General features: G+C 42.0%; 1 protein-coding gene across 2 annotated transcripts; it reads left to right on the top strand.

The window, feature by feature from the left end:
- Nucleotides 1-12: 12 nt before the first annotated feature.
- Nucleotides 13-17,586, top strand: ubfd1 (ubiquitin family domain containing 1). Of its 2 annotated transcripts, none has more exons than XM_062964531.1 (7): nt 13-165; nt 3,931-4,197; nt 4,292-4,500; nt 6,609-6,674; nt 6,801-6,906; nt 8,603-8,685; nt 11,305-17,586. In XM_062964531.1, the coding sequence occupies exons 1-7, from the start codon at nt 126-128 to the stop codon at nt 11,413-11,415; spliced, it is 882 nt and encodes a 293-aa protein (XP_062820601.1). In that variant the 5' UTR covers nt 13-125; the 3' UTR covers nt 11,416-17,586. The 2 variants fall into 2 exon arrangements, with proteins under 2 accessions (XP_062820601.1, XP_062820600.1); XM_062964530.1 differs by having other exon boundaries at nt 86-210.
- The last annotated feature ends 212 nt before the right edge of the window (nt 17,587-17,798 follow it).

The following is a 17,798-nucleotide window of genomic DNA, read 5'->3' as shown; positions in this document are numbered from 1 at the left end:
CATCGCAGCTTGGGAAGCCACTAAGGCAAGCGGAAGAGGCGGGCTACGGAGGCCGGCGAGGGCCAATCGGGGCGGCGAGGCGCCTTTTCCCGTCATGCCCCGCGGGCGGGTTGTACACAATCATCATGGCCGCCGCCGCCGCCTCCTCTACGTCCGGTTCTCCCGGTGAGAAGGAGGCCGAGGAGGAGGAGAGGAGCCACCGCGGGGCCGGCAAGCAGGAGGGGGGCCGGGGCGGGGTCCTGGGAGCTGTAGTTTGGGGAGGCAGCAGCCCTCTCAGGCGGAGGAGGCGCCAGACCTTGTCGAACTACAACTCCCAAGGCTGGAGAGCAGTTCAGAGGGGTGTCAGAGGGCATTCAGCCCACCCTCAAGAGGCCTGAATCCCAGGCCAAGGGCTGCTTCCTCCTCGAAGGGCCTAAAGGCCTTAAATGGCTGCTAATTGAGGCAGCCAAGGCAGAGAAGCACTTTATAATAATTTTAATATAATAATATAAATTATATATTATATGTAATGTAATATTAACAATGTTACAATATATAGATATAGTACAATATGGTAATTTATTGCCAATATTGTGCTGTGCTAATAATATAATATTGTATGTACATTTAATTTGTAAGCTGCTCTGAGTCCCCTTCGGGGTGAGAAGGGTGGGATATAAATGTATAAAATAATACAGTATATATTATATGTAATGTAATATTATTAATAATGTTACAGTATATAGATATAGTACAATATGGTAATTTATTGCCAATATTGTGCTGTGCTAATAATATAATATTGTATGTAAATTTAATTTGCAAGCTGCTCTGAGTCCCCTTCGGGGTGAGAAGGGTGGGATATAAATGTATAAAATAATAAATACAGTAGAATCTCACTTATCCAATGTTGGATAAACGAATATGTTGGATAATAAGGAGGCATTAAGGAAAAGCCTATTAAACATCAAATTAGGTTATGATTTTACAAATGAAGTACCAAAACATCATGTTATACAACAAATTTGACAGAAAAAGAAGTTCAATACGCAGTAATGCTATGTAGTAATTACTGTATTTATGAATTTAGCACCAAAATATCACGATATATTGAAAACATTGACTACAAAAATGGCTTGGATAAGCGAGGCTTGGATAAGTGAGACTCTACTGTAATAATATAAATTATATATTATATGTAATGTAATATTATTAATAATGTTACAATATATTGATATAGTACAGTATGGTAATTTATTGCCAATATTGTGCTATGCTAATAATATAATATTGTATGTAAATTTAATTTGTAAGCTGCTCTGAGTCCCCTTCGGGGTGAGAAGGGTGGGATATAAATGTATAAAATAAGATATACAGTGGAGTCTCACTTATCCAACATAAACGGGCCGGCGGAATGTTGGATAAGCGAATATGTTGGATAATAAGGAGACATTAAGGAAAAGCCTATTAAACATCAAATTAGGTTATGATTTTACAAATGAAGCACCAAAACATCATGTTAGACAACAAATTTGGCAGAAAAAGTAGTTCAATACGCAGTAATGCTATGTAGTAATTACTGTATTTATGAATTTAGCACCAAAATATCACAATATATTGAAAACATTGACTACAAAAATGCATTGGATAATCCAGAATGTTGGATAAGCTAGTGTTGGATAAGTGAGACTCTACTGTACATAAATAAATACATTTATACATCAGTGGCAAAGGCCTTGGTTTTGCTAGTCAGCTGTCTTTCTGGGTTGCTGTGAGTTTTCCGGGCTGTCTGGCCATGTTCCAGAAGCATTCTCTGCTGACGGTTCGCCGACATCTATGGCAGGCATCCTCAGAGCTTATGATGTCTGTTAGAAACTAAGCGTGTGAGGTTTTTATACCTCTGGAATAATGTTCAGAGTGGGAGAAACAACTCTTGACTGCCTGAATGTTGCAGTTGACCACCTTGATTAGCACTGAATATTCTGGCAACTTCAAGGCCTGGCTGTTTCCGGCCTGGGGGAATCCTTTGTTGGAAATGAAAATGAACAAAATCTAGCTACCAGTATTTAAAAAACTCTAAAATCAGGACAGTTGATAAAGAACACTCAGAAAACAGGAATTCCAGACAAGAAACAGATCAGGGCTAGTTTACATCTCTCAACAAAGGATTTTTTAAAATAATCTATCCTATATTTATTATGGTCTTACCATTTATGTGTTTTAAATGCAATTTTTTATCCTTGTGTTGTTGTTTTCATTGATATATTGTATTACTGTTTTATCTTTTTTATATTGTGATTTGTATTATGTTGCTTATATTTTGCCTTTATGTTGTTTGGGCCTCTGCCCCATGTAAGCCAGCCCGAGTCCCCACGGGGAGATGGTGGCAGGGTATAAATAAAGTGTTGTTATTATTATTCCCCCAGGCAGAAATCATCCAGGCCTTGAATTTGACAGGCTTTTCAGTGCTAATCAAGCCGGCCAATTGCAACATTCACACTTGCCTCAGGCAGAAAAGAATTTTTTTCCCCCACCCTGGACATTTCGTAGTTATACAAACCCCATTTGCCTAGTTTCCAACAGACCTCACAAACTCTGAGGATGCTTGCCATAGATGTGGGTGAAATGTCAGGAGAGAATGCTTCTGGAACATGACCATACAGCCCGGAAACTTCACAGAAACCCAGAGAGGAAGATTAGTTTCCACCTCCGATTCTAAACCATCTGACGATGTTGACAACCAATTTTTTAACTTATTGAAGGGCTATATTTTTTCTATATTTTTATATTTTATACAGATTTTAACAGCTTAAGTGCTTAAGGTGTTATTTATGAGGCCTGACTGAGTTATATGTTATATCTTTTAGCCAAGGTTGTTCAATTGTTTTATTTTTAACTGTTGTTAACTGTTTGCTTTAGTTGTTCTAATTTGTTATTTACACATGGCATTGGATGTTTGCCATTTTTTGTTTTTGGAAGAGAGGGCGGGTTAAAAATAAAGTTCATAATTATATTATTATTATTATTATTATTATTATTATTATTATTATTATTATTATTTGTAGGTTTGTTTAGACAAGTTTAACAGGCATTTAGACTTTCTCTATATGAATAAATCTTTCCCTTTTGGAATAATATGAATTATATTTCATATTTTTTTAAAAAAGAGATGCTTAGGTGGGGCAGGGTGAAAAAAGGTTGGAACTCCTGGTTTAAGTATTTATACTGTGGTATTCACTTATATAATTTATTTACTTGGAGCAGTGTTTCTGAAACTGTGCTCCAGGTGTTTTGGACTTTGGCTCCCAGAAATCCCAAGTAGTTTACCAGCTGTTAGAAATTGTGGAGGCTGAAATCCAAAACACCTGTTTGGCCCCATCTATACTGCCATATAATCCAGAATAACAAGGCAGATAATGGGATTGAAGTTGATTATCTGTGTCTATGCTGCCAGATAATCCAGTTCAAAGCAGATAATCTGGATTTTATACAAATGTGTAGAAGACCTTTGAGAAACATTGGTTTAGAGAATTTATATATGTTCATGTTTATATTTTAGAATATTTATACGTTGCTCTTTAATTGTTTCATTTATTTGGTTAGAGGAGTTGCACCCCATTTTTCAGCCACAAAGGCTCTCAGAGCATTTTACAAATAGTGAATTTTAATCATTTAATTGCAAAAGAAGCAATCAATCAATCTTTATTACAGTCCAAATATCCAATTTGCTCAGCAGAGAAACTTGCCATGTATATATTTGCAGTGTTTTTACCCTTGTTTGTATGCTTTTAGCATTGCACTCATCCTGTTTTAAGTGGTCTTATCAGTAAATTTGCCATCAAGTTTGCAATCTAAATAAGATGAAGTAGAGAAGGAAAAGGGAATGGCAGGAAGGAAACGGATTAAGCTTCTGTTCTGGATGCCCTGGTCATTTGTTCCTCTTCTTCCCAGATTCAGAAGACGCCAACATGGACGCGGAGACCCAGGATCCATCTTTAGGCTGTAGGGACGATAGCCCAAACAACTCCCTTGCGGCTGAGAAACTGCCAGAGGAGCCCTCTGGCGACCCCCCAGACTCTGTCAGCAATGGAGGGGAAGCCGATGCGGAGAAAGAACTGGTTGAACTCAAAATAATCTGGAACAAAAACAAGTACGACTTGAAGTTCCCACTGGACAGCACGGGGGCGGACCTGAAGCAGAAGATCCACTCGCTCACAGGTGAGCCTTTCTGTGCCTCTCTGAGAGGCCGTTCTGCCACCCTTCGCCTCCAGGAGACATTAAGTCCAACCCCTGTTGGTCCCTTCTTTGCCAGGCCTCCCACCCGCCATGCAAAAGGTCATGTTCAAAGGACTGGTGCCAGAGGAGAAGACGTTACGGGAAATCAAGGTGATCAGCGGAGCCAAAATCATGGTGGTCGGCTCAACGATCAACGATGTCTTGGCCGTGAACACGCCGAAGGATGCCGCGCAGCAGGAAGTGAAGCCAGAAGAGAGTAAAAAGGAGCCTCTCTGCCGACAAAAGGTGGGTCGGCCTCTGTCCTGGGCGGTTTGACATGCTATTGTGCCGGGTTTGCTACAGAAAGTTTGGTTGTTTGGCTGGTTAGACGAGAAGCCCTTCCGCTTATGCGCTGATGCAGCAGCAAGTTGGCCTGAAGCCTTTGATCTCTTGGGCCATTATGGTCACAGGCTTGCAGAGTAAATGGCTTTTCCAGTTTTACGGCTGGAGAAACAGACAGGATGCTTTGCTGAGTTTTACATGTAATTTTTATTGTATTTATTGTAGGTATGTACTTTAATTATATTTTAACTGTGTATCCAAAGACTTGATTGTTGTATGTCTTTCGGGCTGTGTGGCCATGTTCCAGAAGTATTCTCTCCTGACGTTTCGCCCACATCTATGGCAGGCATCCTCAGAGGTTGTGAGGTATGGAATAAACAGAAGTCACTGGAGACCGGTAGATTTGCAATGAGGCAGTTTTCCTCATACTACACAACCACAAGGTGGGATCTTGGCCCATATTACAATTTTCCTATTGTGCCATGTTACAGTTCTGCTACTCCTGAGTAGCAAAATCCTTTCATTCTCAGTTCAGTTTGTTCTTCAAAGGAAAACTGCCACATTGCAAATCTACCTGTCCCCAGTGACTTCTGTTTATTCCATACCTCACAACCTCTGAGGATGTCTGCCATAGATGTGGGCAAAACGTCAGGAGAGAATACTTCTGGAACATGGCCACACAGCCTGAAAGACATACAACAATCCTGTGATCCCGTCCATGAAAGCCTTCGACAACACATTATCCAAAGACTAATATTTAATTGATTTTTAATTGCTTTGTTTTACATTGCTAGTAAATTGTTTGGTTGTTAGCCACTTTGAGTCCCAATGGGGAGAAAGGCGGGATATAAGTAAAGTTAAAAAATAATAGTAATACAGTAGAGTCTCACTTATCCAAGCCTCACCTATCCAAGCCTCTGGATTATCCAAGCCATTTTTTGTAGTCAATGTTTTCAATATATCGTGATATTTTGGTGCTAAATTTGTAAATACAGTAATTACAACATAACATTGCTATGAATTGAACTACTTTTTCTGTCAGATGTGTTGTATAACATGATGTTTTGGTGCTTAATTTGTAAAATCATAACCTAATTTGATGTTTAATAGGCTTTTCCTTAGTCCCTCCTTATTATCCAAGATATTCGCTTATCCAAGCTTCTGCCGTCCTGTTTAGCTTGGATAAGTGAGACTCTACTGTAATATGCTTCTCCAAAGTGTCAGCATATTCTTGACCGAGTTGGCACCCAAATTCCTCCTTTGACTTCAGAGAAAGTAGTTATCACAATTTGTTAGTATGGTAAATGGCTTTTTGAAGTAAAATATTGCTGACTTTTGAGTAGTCTTAATTAATTCAATGGAAAATTTTACAAAGTGCTGATACATATGTTGATACATATTTTCCTTCCTTTGTAACATTTCACTGTTGACAAAACTGAAATGTTGCCAACGAACAAGTATTACAAATTATATAATGTAATACAATATTATTATTATTATTATATATTACATCTAATAGTAGTAATAATATTGCAGCATAGTGGCATGGTACAATATAGTAATATATAATGCTTATATTGTGCTATACTAATAATATAATATATTGTATGTACATATAACTTGTAAGCCACCCTGAGTCTCCTTTGGGGTGAGAAGGGCGGGATATAAATGTCACTAATAATAATATACAGTATTATCAAAATCTAAATATTTCTTTTCGTATTCATTGGTTCTTTTAGCGTTTCTCTGTACTGTGTTCTAAATTGTATCCCCATTGACCCTTTCTAATGTTTGATCCTGAGAATAAGCACCACAGGATTAAAGAGAGTTCAAAATCCGCATGCTGTTTAGAAAAGGTTGCTGATAAAGTGAATATACTTCTGATCTGGTATTAGATTGCACGAGTGAGACATAACAAAGTATCCTCTGATGTTTAGATATCATGTCTCTCATTCTCAAAAGTCTGTCTGCTGCAATTGGTAAACCTCTCATGTAGGCTCTGTCATCTGGGCAGAAGGGAGGTCCTGCTGAGTTTGCATTGAATTTCAGTTCTGATTTCTGCTTTGTTACAGCAACACAGGAAAGTATTAGATAAAGGCAAACCGGATGACGTGATGCCTTCTGTCAAAGGTGTCCAGGTAAGTGCCAAGATCATGAGTTTTTCCTTTTCTGCCGACAAAGCAAAGGAGAACGGTTTTTCTGATGGCAGAGCTAGTAGCTGCTTGGCTTGTTTCATGGATGATTTCTGTTCTTTGCCTCTTCAGGAACGACTGCCAACTGTCCCTTTATCGGGCATGTACAACAAGTCTGGCGGAAAAGTCCGGCTCACTTTCAAACTCGAACAGGATCAGCTCTGGATTGGCACGAAAGGTGGGGGCTTTGGAGTCTGTCCCTTGGGCTCTTGGGGAAGCGGATGTTGCATTTGTTGCTTTGCAAGGGACCCTAAAGGTCCATGGACTTGTGAAGACCTAGCTTGGTCTTTCAGAAAAATATGAAATGCAGAGATACAGAATAGGTGATGCCCGGCTTGACAACAGTACATGTGAAAAAAATCTTAGAGTCTTCATTGACAACAAGTTGAACAGGTGATGCTGTATATAAACAATATGATGCTGTATATAAAAAACCCAGTAGGATTTTTGGGCTGCATCAAAAGGAGTATAATGTCTAGATCAGGGATCCCCAAACTAAGGTCCCGGGGGCCGGATGCGGCCCTCCAAGGTCATTTACCTGGCCCCCACCCCCATTTATAATATAATATTTTATATCAGTTTTAATAATATAATATATTGTATATACATATGATATTGATAATAATCTTATCATTTTATACAATATAATACCATATAATAATATTAATTATATATTATATATTACTAATAATATTACAGTATAGTGGTATAGTTCAATATAGTAATATATAATGCTAATAGTGTGCTATGCTGATAATATAACATATTGTATGTACATATAATTTGTAAGCCACTCTGAGTCCCCTTTGGGGTGAGAAGGGTGTGATACAAATGTAGTAAATAAATGCAGTAAATAAATAAATTTTAGACTTAGGCTCGCCCAAAGTCTGAAATGACTTGAAGGCACACAACAACAACAACAACAACAACAACAACAACAGCCCTAATTAACTTGACTATCTCATTGGCCAGAAGCAGGGCCACACTTCCCATTGAAATCCTGATAAATGTATGTTGGTTAAAATTGTTTTTATTTTTAAATAATGTATTGTTCTTTCATAGTTATTTCATTGTTGTTGTTTTTGCACTACAAATAAGACATGTGTAGTGTACATCGGAATTTGTTTGTACAGAAGAGACAGAAGAGAAGGCTGAGAAGAGACATGGTACAAATATGTGAAAGGATGTGAAAGGGAGAAGATCTGTTTTCTGCTGCCCTGGAATGTAGGACTTGGAGCAATGGGTTCAAATTACAGGAAAGGAGATTCTAACTGAACATTAGGAAGAACTTCCTGACTATAAGAACTGTTCAGCAGTGGAACTCTCTGCCCGGAGGCTTCTTCCTTGGAGGCTTTTAAACAGGCTGGATAGCCATCTGTCAGGATTACTTGATTGTGCTTTCTCTGCATGGCAGGGGGTTGGACTAGATGGCCCATGTGGCCTCTTTCAACTCTATGATTCTACTTTAGGTCAGATTAGTTTCAAGGAAAGAGATGGTAAGAGAAATGCTAACTGAATTTCTATAATATAACCTGAGAAAGCAGCAGTTGATTTTTTTCTCTTATTTGAGATGGAATATTCCTTCTGAAGACGGGGGCAGGCTAGACAGCTCTTTAAGCCGCTCCTCATGGGGCTTGTTCTCCAGGCCTTTGATCCTTTTAGTCACCCTCCTCTGGACACATCCCAGCTTGGCAACATCTCCCTTAAATTGTGGTGCCCAGAATTGGACACAGTGTGATTCCAGGTATGGTCTGATCAAGGAACACACGGCATGCCATTTAGGGAAACTGTTTCCCGCCTTGCCCCTTCCGCAGGGTAGAAGGAGCTCCCAAACAGAGAGTATAAACATGTCTGGTTGTATTGTTTCCTTGCAGAAAGGACAGAAAAGTTGCCAATGGGGTCCATCAAGAACGTGGTGAGCGAACCCATTGAAGGACATGAGGATTATCACATGATGGTAAGGGGCCTTACAGAATTACAAGCCGGCTTAGGTCTGCCATAATGTATACATTCACCACTGAAATTCTTATCATCATCATCTGTCACTGCCCCCAAACCCCATCAGTATTTTAAGTTGGCAGTGGTGGTTCGGCTTGCCAATTTTAGTCCAGATCCAGGTTGCTGTGAGTTTTCTGGGCTGTCTGGCCATGTTCCAGAAGCATTTTCTCCTGACGTTTCGGCCACATCTATGGCAGGCATCCTCAGAGGCTGTGAGGTATATTGAAAACTAGGCAAGTGGGGTTTATATATGTGTGGAAAGTACAGGTTGGGAGAAAAAACTTGTCTGTAGGAGTCAAGTGTGAATGTTGCAATTAATCGCCTTGATTAGCATTGAAAAGCCTTGCAGCTTCAAGGCCTGGCTGATTCCTGCCTGGGGAAATCCTTTGTTGGGAGGTGTTACCTGGCTCTGATTGTTTCCTGTCTGAAATTTCCCTGTTTTCTGAGTGTTGTTAATTATTTACTCTCCAGATTTTAGAGTTTTTGAATACTGGTACCGGATTTTGTTCATTTCCATGGTTTCCTACTTTCTGTTAAAATTGTCCACATGCTTGTGGATTTCAGTGGCTTCTCTGTGTTGTCTGACATGGTGGTTGTTAGGCCTTGAAGCTGCAAGGCTTTTCAATGGTAATCAAGGTGATTAATTACAACATTCACACTTGTCTCCAACAGACAAAGAGTTCTTTCTCCCACCCTAGACAATGCAAGATACAGTAGAGTCTCACTTATCCAACATAAACGGGCCGGCAAAATGTTGGATAATAAGGAGGGATTGATTCGGTTAAGTTGTTTTGTGTTGTTTCATTATTATTGTTTGTTTGTTTTTGTGTTTCGCTAGTGATAAACCCCAATAAAAATTATTTGCAAAAAAAAAAAAAATAAATAAGGAGGGATTGAGGAAAAGCCTATTAAACATCAAATTAGGTTATGATTTTACAAATTAAGCACCAAAACATCATGTTATGCAACAAATTTGACAGAAAAAGTAGTTCATTACACAGTAATGCTATGTAGTAATTACTGTACAGTAGAGTCTCACTTATCCAACATAAACGGGCTGGCAGAATGTTGGATAAGTGAATATGTTGGATAATAATGAGGCATTAAGGAAAAGCCTATTAAACATCAAATTAGGTTATGATTTTACAAATTAAGCACCAAAACATCATGTTATACAACACATTTGACAGAAAAAGTAGTTCAATACACAGTAATGCTATGTAGTAATTGCTGTATTTACGAATTTAGCACCAAAATATCATGATGTATTGAAAACATTGACTACAAAAATGTGTTGGATAATCCAGAACGTTGGATAAGCGAGTGTTGGATAAGTGAGACTCTACTGTATTTACAAATTTTGCACCATAATTTCACAATGTATTGGTTGAATGTTTTTATGTTGAATGTTTTTATGATGAATGTTTTTTATATTGTGGAATGATATTTTAAATTGTAAGTTGCTCGGAGCACTCTGGTGGAGAGCGACTAATTAAGAAATGAAGTGAAGTGAAGTGAAGTGAAAACATTGACTACAAAAATGGGTTGGATAATCCAGAACGTTGGATAAGCGAGTGTTGGATAAGTGAAACTCTACTGTATATCAATCTCCCTTGCCTAGTTTCCAACAGACCTCATAACCTCTTAGGCTGCCTGCCATAGATGTGGGTGAAACTTGAAGAGAGAATGCTTCTGGAACATTTATTTATTTATTTATTTACAGTATTTATATTCCGCCCTTCTCACCCCGAAGGGGACTCAGGGCGGATTACAATGAACACATATATGGCAAACATTCAATGCCAACAGACAAACAACATTCAGTTTTAGACAGAAACAGAGGCATTTTTTAACATCTTTCCAGCTTCACGATTCCGGCCACAGGGGGAGCTGTTGCTTCACCGTCCATTGGTGGCTGTTCTTCCTCATTCTTTTCCTCGTGAGCAGTTTTATGGTGTTGTAGATTAGTTAAATTAGCCTCCCACATAAAGCGTACCTAAATTTTCCCTACTTGACACATGCAACTGTCTTTCGGGTCTGCTAGGTCAACAGCAAGCCAGGGCTATTTTTTTTTTAATGGTCGGAGGCTTAACCCGACCCGGGCTTCGAACTCATGACCTCTCGGTCAGTAGTGATTTATAGCAGCTGGTTACTAGCCGGCTGCGCCACAGCCTGGCCCCACTGTCTGGCCACACAGTCTGGAAAACTCACAGCAACCCAGTGATTCCGGCCATGAAAGCCTTTGACAATATATTAGTCCAGATCCATTATTGGTGGGGTTCACAGTTCTCTAGATACGAGTGAACTACAATTACTGACAACCCCCACCCTGCCAGTTCTTAAAGTTGGTTTTGAGGGGTCTGTGTGCCAAGTTTGGTCTGGATCCATCACAGTGCTTTGTGATTGTGGGTGAACTACAACGTGTTTGGATCATTTCCCCCAAAGTTGGTCAGGAACATGCTAAAGTGTTGAGCTCCACAAGAAGCTCCTGCTCCTCTTCCTCACTGGTGAGACACCCCTTTGCCTGAGCCTCCATCTCCTCCGGCTGCCTCTCCTTCTCCTCCTTCTTCCCTTCCAGGCCTTCCAGCTGGGGCCGACGGAAGCCTCCTACTACTGGGTCTACTGGGTCCCCACCCAATACGTGGACGCCATCAAGGACACGGTGCTGGGCAAGTGGCAGTTCTTTTGAAGGCACGCCTCACCTCTGGCGCTGGGGGGACCGTCTCACGGACCGAGGGACAGACACTGCTGGGAGAGGGGCCTGGACGGGGGTCATCCCAGGACATCTGCCTCCGTTCGATCCCAAAGAGGCCAGGGAGGACGCCAGAGGTGGGGACACACTCTCTCCCCCCCATTAGTTTATTTTTAACTTAAGAAAGAGAACAGCCGCCACCCCTGTTCTGCAGCCAGCTTCGTTCGATCCTATTTAAAAACAAACATGATGGAAATCAATAAATCTTAAATTCACAAACCCCGAAGTGTGTGTCATACACTTTTAACTCTGCCAAGCCTCGCCCTTCTGCGAGGAAAAGGCCGACACACCGCTGTGCATCTTTCAACACGACTGGGACGAGAGACAGTTGTTTTTCGCTCTTCATTGTTATGATTTGAGCTGTTTGCTTGTGACAAGCGAGGCTTTGGGGAATAGGTTTCTCCCTCTCCTTAGGATCTTTGAAACAGTATGCAAACTTGGGGTCTCATAAGCCATATCTTTCTTGGTTTGTTTTTCTTGTATTGTAGAAAGATGGTGCAACGTTTCCCTCTTCTCTTAACCCAAAGATGTGCTCAACTCTTTTTAACTTCTAGTAGTGATGCCAAGGCAGGGCTTCCTGTCATGGCTGGAGGGGAAATGGATATTATGCCAGACCCCTTTTACCCTTGTCTTGACCCACATCCTTTCCCCGTTTAGACTCCATCTCTCTTTTGGAACAGATCACTTTGCAGCCGCCTTGTCACCTTTCCCTTTTGCTTTCTATGCTCTTCTATGGGCCGCATTTTGCTTCATCCCAGTATCTGTGGCACTCTCCCAGCCATTGTTTTCTGGTTTATTATTATTATTAACATAGTCCAAGACACTTGGGAAGTATCCAATGTGTGATCCAATGCAACAGCCAGCATAGAGATCTTGTTTGCTGTGTAGTAATCTTGTTGTATATCAGATAATAGTTATTCTCCTGTGCCCTATGCCAAAAGATAAGCCTTTCTGGGAAGAGATGGGAAAAGTCTGTAAATGTGAGTGAATCCGATTTTATTGGAGTCCCTGGTGGTGCAGCAGCTTAAACAGCTGAGCTGCTGAACTTGCTGACCGAAAGGTCAGGGGTTCGAATCTAGGGAGTTGGGTGAGCACCCGCTGTTAGCCCCAGCTTCTACCAACCTAGAAGTTCGAAAACATGTAAATGTGAGTAGATCAATAGGGAAGGTAATGGCGTTCCATGCAGTCGTGCCGGCCACATTTTTTTTTTCGTGTCAGGAGCAACCGGAGTTGCTTCTGGAGTGAGAGAATTGGCCGTCTGCAAGGACGTTGCCCAGCGGACGCCCGGATGTTTTGATGTTTTTACAATAATAATAATAATAATAAAACTTTATTTATACCCCGCCACCATCTCCCCAATGAGGACTCGGGGCGGCTTACATGGGGCCATGCCCATCCTTGTGGGAGGCTTCTCTCATGTCCCCGCATGGAGCTGGAGCTGATAGAGGGAGCTCATCCGCACTCTCCCCTACTCTAGAACCCCGGTGGCGAAGTGTGTTAAAGCCCTGAGCTGCTGAACTTGCAGACCGAAAGGTCGCAAGTTCAGATCCCGGGAGTGGAGTGAGCGGCCGCTGTTAGCTCCAGCTTCTGCCAACCTAGTAGTTCAAAAACATGCCAATGTGAGTAGATCAATAGGTACTGCTCTGGCAGGAAGGTAACAACACTCCATGCAGCCATGCCAATGGCCACATGACCTTGAAGGTGTCTACGGACAATGCCGGCTCTTCAGCTTAGAAACCCCCAGAGTCGGACACGACTGGACTTAATGTCAGGGGAAAACCTTGACCTTCACCGCTTTTATTCTAGGTCTGCCGCCTTTACCCAGGTGGCATTTTCACATCTTTCCTGCATTAGTTGTGCTCTTCCTGCAGCACTTGAATGAAAGAGCAGATAGTGTCTTCTCCTGCACTGAACCATTGTTTGTTTATCCTGACATAAGACAATAAATTTACTGCAAGGAGCGCTAGAAAGTCACCTGCTTCGCTGTGTTATCGAACATAGTCAGGGATCGTGAAAGTAAAATTAAGGATATGAATGAAAGGGAGACCTGGGTTGCTGTGAGTTTTCTGGGCTGGATGGCCATATTTGAGAACACAGAACTGCTGGACCACTCAACCACCATGTCAGACAACACAGAGTTCTTTCTCCCACCCTGGACATTCCACAGATAAATACTTTAAACCGCACTTGCCTAGTTTCCAACAGACCTCACAACCTCTGAGGATGCCTGCCGTAGATGCAGGTGAAACATCAGGAGAGAATGTTTCTGGAACATGGGTATAAAGCCTGGAAAACTCACAGCAACCCAGTGATTCTGGCTGTGAAAGCCTTCAACAACACAAAGGGGGATCCTGTTATTCCAGGAGGAGTGCATGTTGTTTTATGTGAGTGGGTCCAGAGTTATCCATTCTGCTTCCCTCTTGGGCTGAGTTGGTCTTCCTTCTTCAGCTCTTCTCTGGTGCGCTTTAGCCAGACTCAAGCAGTGGATGATCAGAACTATTGATAAGAGTAATCTTTTGTTCTATTGAAACGTTGCCAGGCGACTAAAAACCCTAAAACACGTCCAAATTGTGAAGCCATAAGGAAGAGCAGCCATCCTTCCCCTCCCACGACGCACTTTGGGAAAATGGAATTATTGGCAGTAGTTCCTTATCAAAGCTAAACCGGTTCTACTGGTTGAGGACTTCTTCTTTTTTTTTCCTTTTTGGCATAGTTATCTTAAATATTAACTGTGTTGGTACTATGCCAAGCCTGTGAGGGAGGGCAGGCTCAAGAAAGTAGCCAGTTGCCAAATCTGCTGGATGTCCAGCAATGTAGACCTGGACCTGTTGACTCAGAAGTGAGGCCTATTGTGCTCCCAAGTCAGATTGGAGGCTTACTCCTGGATTGGATGGTTGGCTTATTACTACTACTACTACTACTACTACTACTACTACTACCGTGTTTCCCCGAAAATAAGACAGTGTCTTATATTATTTTTTACTCCCAAAGATGCGCTAAGTCTTATTTTCAGGGGATGTCTTATTTTTCCATAAAGAAGAATTCACATTTATTCTTGAACAAAAAATTTAACATTTATTATATACTGTACAGTAGTTGTCATCACAAACCAACATAACCAAACCAGACAAAATGTGACTCCTGTCAAGAATTTCTTGTTATTACCATTATTTCCATTCACCTTTACCAATCCTGCATGCTCTGGTGTTTCATTTGGTGGGTGCCGGGCATGCTTCCAAACAAAAACTTTGCTAGGTCTTACTTTCGGGGGAGGCTTTATATTTAGCAATTCAGCAAAACCTCTACTAGGTCTTATTTTCTGGGGATGTCTTATTTTAGGGGAAACAGGGTACTATTAGTATGAACCTTTCTATCATGTGGCTGCAACAACCCCCTTTATCTTCTCCTCTTAGTAATAATAAACTTATGCCCAGCCATAATAATAACAACAACAACCCTTATTCCGGCACAGTCACTGTGAAACCTAGAAGCCCAATCTAATAATAATAATTTATTTGTTTGACCAGTCATATGACCATTTCAAAGTGCAACATAAATAAAAACAAGGCAAAAAGGATGGGAGGACAGGCAGCTGACCATCTGTTTGCCGACAAAATCTTATTTTCCTGATTCTTCTTCTTTCAGGAAATGTGCTCTTTTCTTGATAGCTTTCAGGATAAAAAGGCTTACTCTAATTATGGTGGATCTTTCTTGTCCTTGCAAGAGGACTGTCAGAAGATCATTTCTGTTGGGAGACCAAAAATTATGTAGTAATGGATGTAAATATCTGTGTCGAAGTTCGGCATTTGCTGGGCAGTCAGTCAAAAAATGTTCGATATCTTCCACTATTTGATCTCCCCAGACACACAATCTCTCATTTCTTGGGATGTTACAGTAGCGACCAGTTTGCATCATAATACCGAGTTGTTCAAACCTGGCCCTGGTGTATATTCTTCTTAAGGGCAACGGAACTGGAATAGTCAGATATAGAAACCCAATCTAGAGTATCTGTCTTTGTTCAGAAAAGTAGCACGTTTCCATCCTCCTCGACTCTCAAATGTTTTCGAAGCCCTTCTTGCCTTTGTATTAGTAGCTTACCTTGCCATTGACAGGGCAAAATGGGTGGCACTTTCCGCTCCTGTCAGTCTGCCTTTGTGGACTTTTCACGCCAGCCCTGCAAGGCAGGACCAGGGGGGTGGAGTCCCTCCGGATGTTGGTTTGCTGTTCCTCCAGGCCCAATGGATCCCATTCTGTTCTGATGTAGGGAACGTGGCATCATATCCCGCCTTGTCGCCATGCAAAGAGACCTATAGTATGGCTGTTAGGCCTTCTTTAGTGGGTTGCCGACCCTCCATGACTGTTCTCTTTCCTCCTTTTTCCACGAGTGCCTCGTCCTCCTCTTAGAGCTTTAGGGTGCTGCTTTGTGTTCTCTTTCGGGGACTATCGAGTCCCTTTGGACATGCCTCATCTTAGAGAGTGAAAACCTGTGCAATGTGATGCAAACTATAATCCCAGCATCTTTGGTGGCGTTCCTCCTGTAGCATTTGGTCCGGAGGTGCCCCAGTTTGGCTCCCAGGAGCCACACAGCCTTTCCTTTCCCGCCTCGGCCAGCACTGTTTCCGCACTCATTTGTTTAGTAAGGAGGAACATTCTCTTTTGTAGAGCATTGCGGGGAATTAAAAGGCCTCCCCAGCAGCCACGCTTCATCCGGAGAATCCTTGGATCATTCAGCCGAAGTGGATCTTGTCCAGATCTGTCCTCCTGCTGCAAAAAAAGACCTCTCTGCCAGGAGGAAACACATACAGTAGAGTCTCACTTATCCAACACTCACTTATCCAACGTTCTGGATTATCCAACGCATTTGTGTAGTCAATGTTTTCAATATATCGTGATATTTTGGTGCTAAATTTGTAAATACAGTAATTACTACATAGCATTACTGCATATTGAACTACTTTTATTTACAGCATTTATATTCCGCCCTTCTCACCCCGAAGGGAACTCAGGGCAGATCACATTACACATATAGGCAAACATTCAATGCCTTTTAACATAGAACAAAGACAAACAAACATAGGCTCCGAGGGGCCTCGAACTCATGACCTCCTGGTCAGAGTGATTCATTGCAGTTAATTGCAACTGGCTTGCTCTCCCGCCTGCGCCACAGCCCGGGCCTTTTTCTGCCAAATTTGTTGTTTTGGTGCTTCATTTGTAAAATCATAACCTAATTTGATGTTGAATAGGCTTTTCCTTAATGCCTCCTTATTATCCAACATATTCGCTTATCCAACATTCTGCCGGCCCGTTTATGTTGGATAAGTGAGACTCTACATTTTTGGAGAAGAAGGATGGGGAAAGGGTGGTGAGGTTTACTGCTTCTTCACTCCCCTTGGGTCTCTCTTTTTACGCTTGTCTGCAAAAGGGACGCTTCTTCCCCGTTCTGTGCAAATGCAATGCCTGGTGATTCAGGAAACCTTGTCACTGTAGCCAGTGCCTAGGGCCACGGGAAACATCACCAGCCCAGTCCTTCATTTGTGGGTTGGCTTCGGTCTGTTCCTTAGTGCCATCTTAGGGCCCAAGATCTTGCTTGGGGTGAATTTCGCAATACGTTCCTATCAGGTGCAATACTCCTCTCACATTTCCTTCCCCCTCTCCTTGCCCCCTTCTCTTTTGGGGCCCAGCATTGAGACGCCTTCATTACCTCCAGTGTCTCCCCATTAAGGACAAGCACAGGGTTGTTTCCTTCCTTTAAGCCTTTGGTTGCTGCCAAGATCCAGGTTTCTGCTTCCACGTGGCTTTGGCTGTTTTCCAGGGGTGGGATCTTGCGTTGGCATCCCTTTCAGGAAGTGGTTTCCATCTCCGCTGTTTCTGGGTGCCGGGGAGGGCCTTCCGTTGTGCCTCTGAGTCTCTGGACAGAGCTGTTGCATTTTTCTTCTTCTGCAGAGAAGCTGGAAAGCAGGAATGGAAAAGGGGGGACACAGATGGGAGGGGGCTAAGCGCCACGCTGCTGGGAATATGTCGAAGTGTAACCGCATCCCGTTTATTGTTCGCCTTGGTTCTGTTCTGTATGATTGATCAGCCATGTCCATATTAAACTTTGATAATGAACTGCTTTGCTTCCCTTTGCCTGGTTCCTCAGGTTCAGCCGCCGAACAATTGCATAGCCAAGGTTGTTGTATGTTTTTCGGGCTGTCTGGCCATGTTCCAGAAGTATTCTCTCCTGACGTTTCGCCCACATCTATGGCAGGCATCCTCAGAGGTTATGAAGTACAGTAGAGTCTCACGTATCCAAGCTAAACGGGCCAGCAGAAGCTTGGATA

Source organism: Anolis carolinensis, unplaced genomic scaffold (assembly GCF_035594765.1).
Source record: "Anolis carolinensis isolate JA03-04 unplaced genomic scaffold, rAnoCar3.1.pri scaffold_13, whole genome shotgun sequence".
NCBI lineage: Eukaryota > Metazoa > Chordata > Lepidosauria > Squamata > Dactyloidae > Anolis > Anolis carolinensis.
Note: the sequence above shows the minus strand (reverse complement) of the source record. Positions and strands in the feature narration are given on the sequence as shown.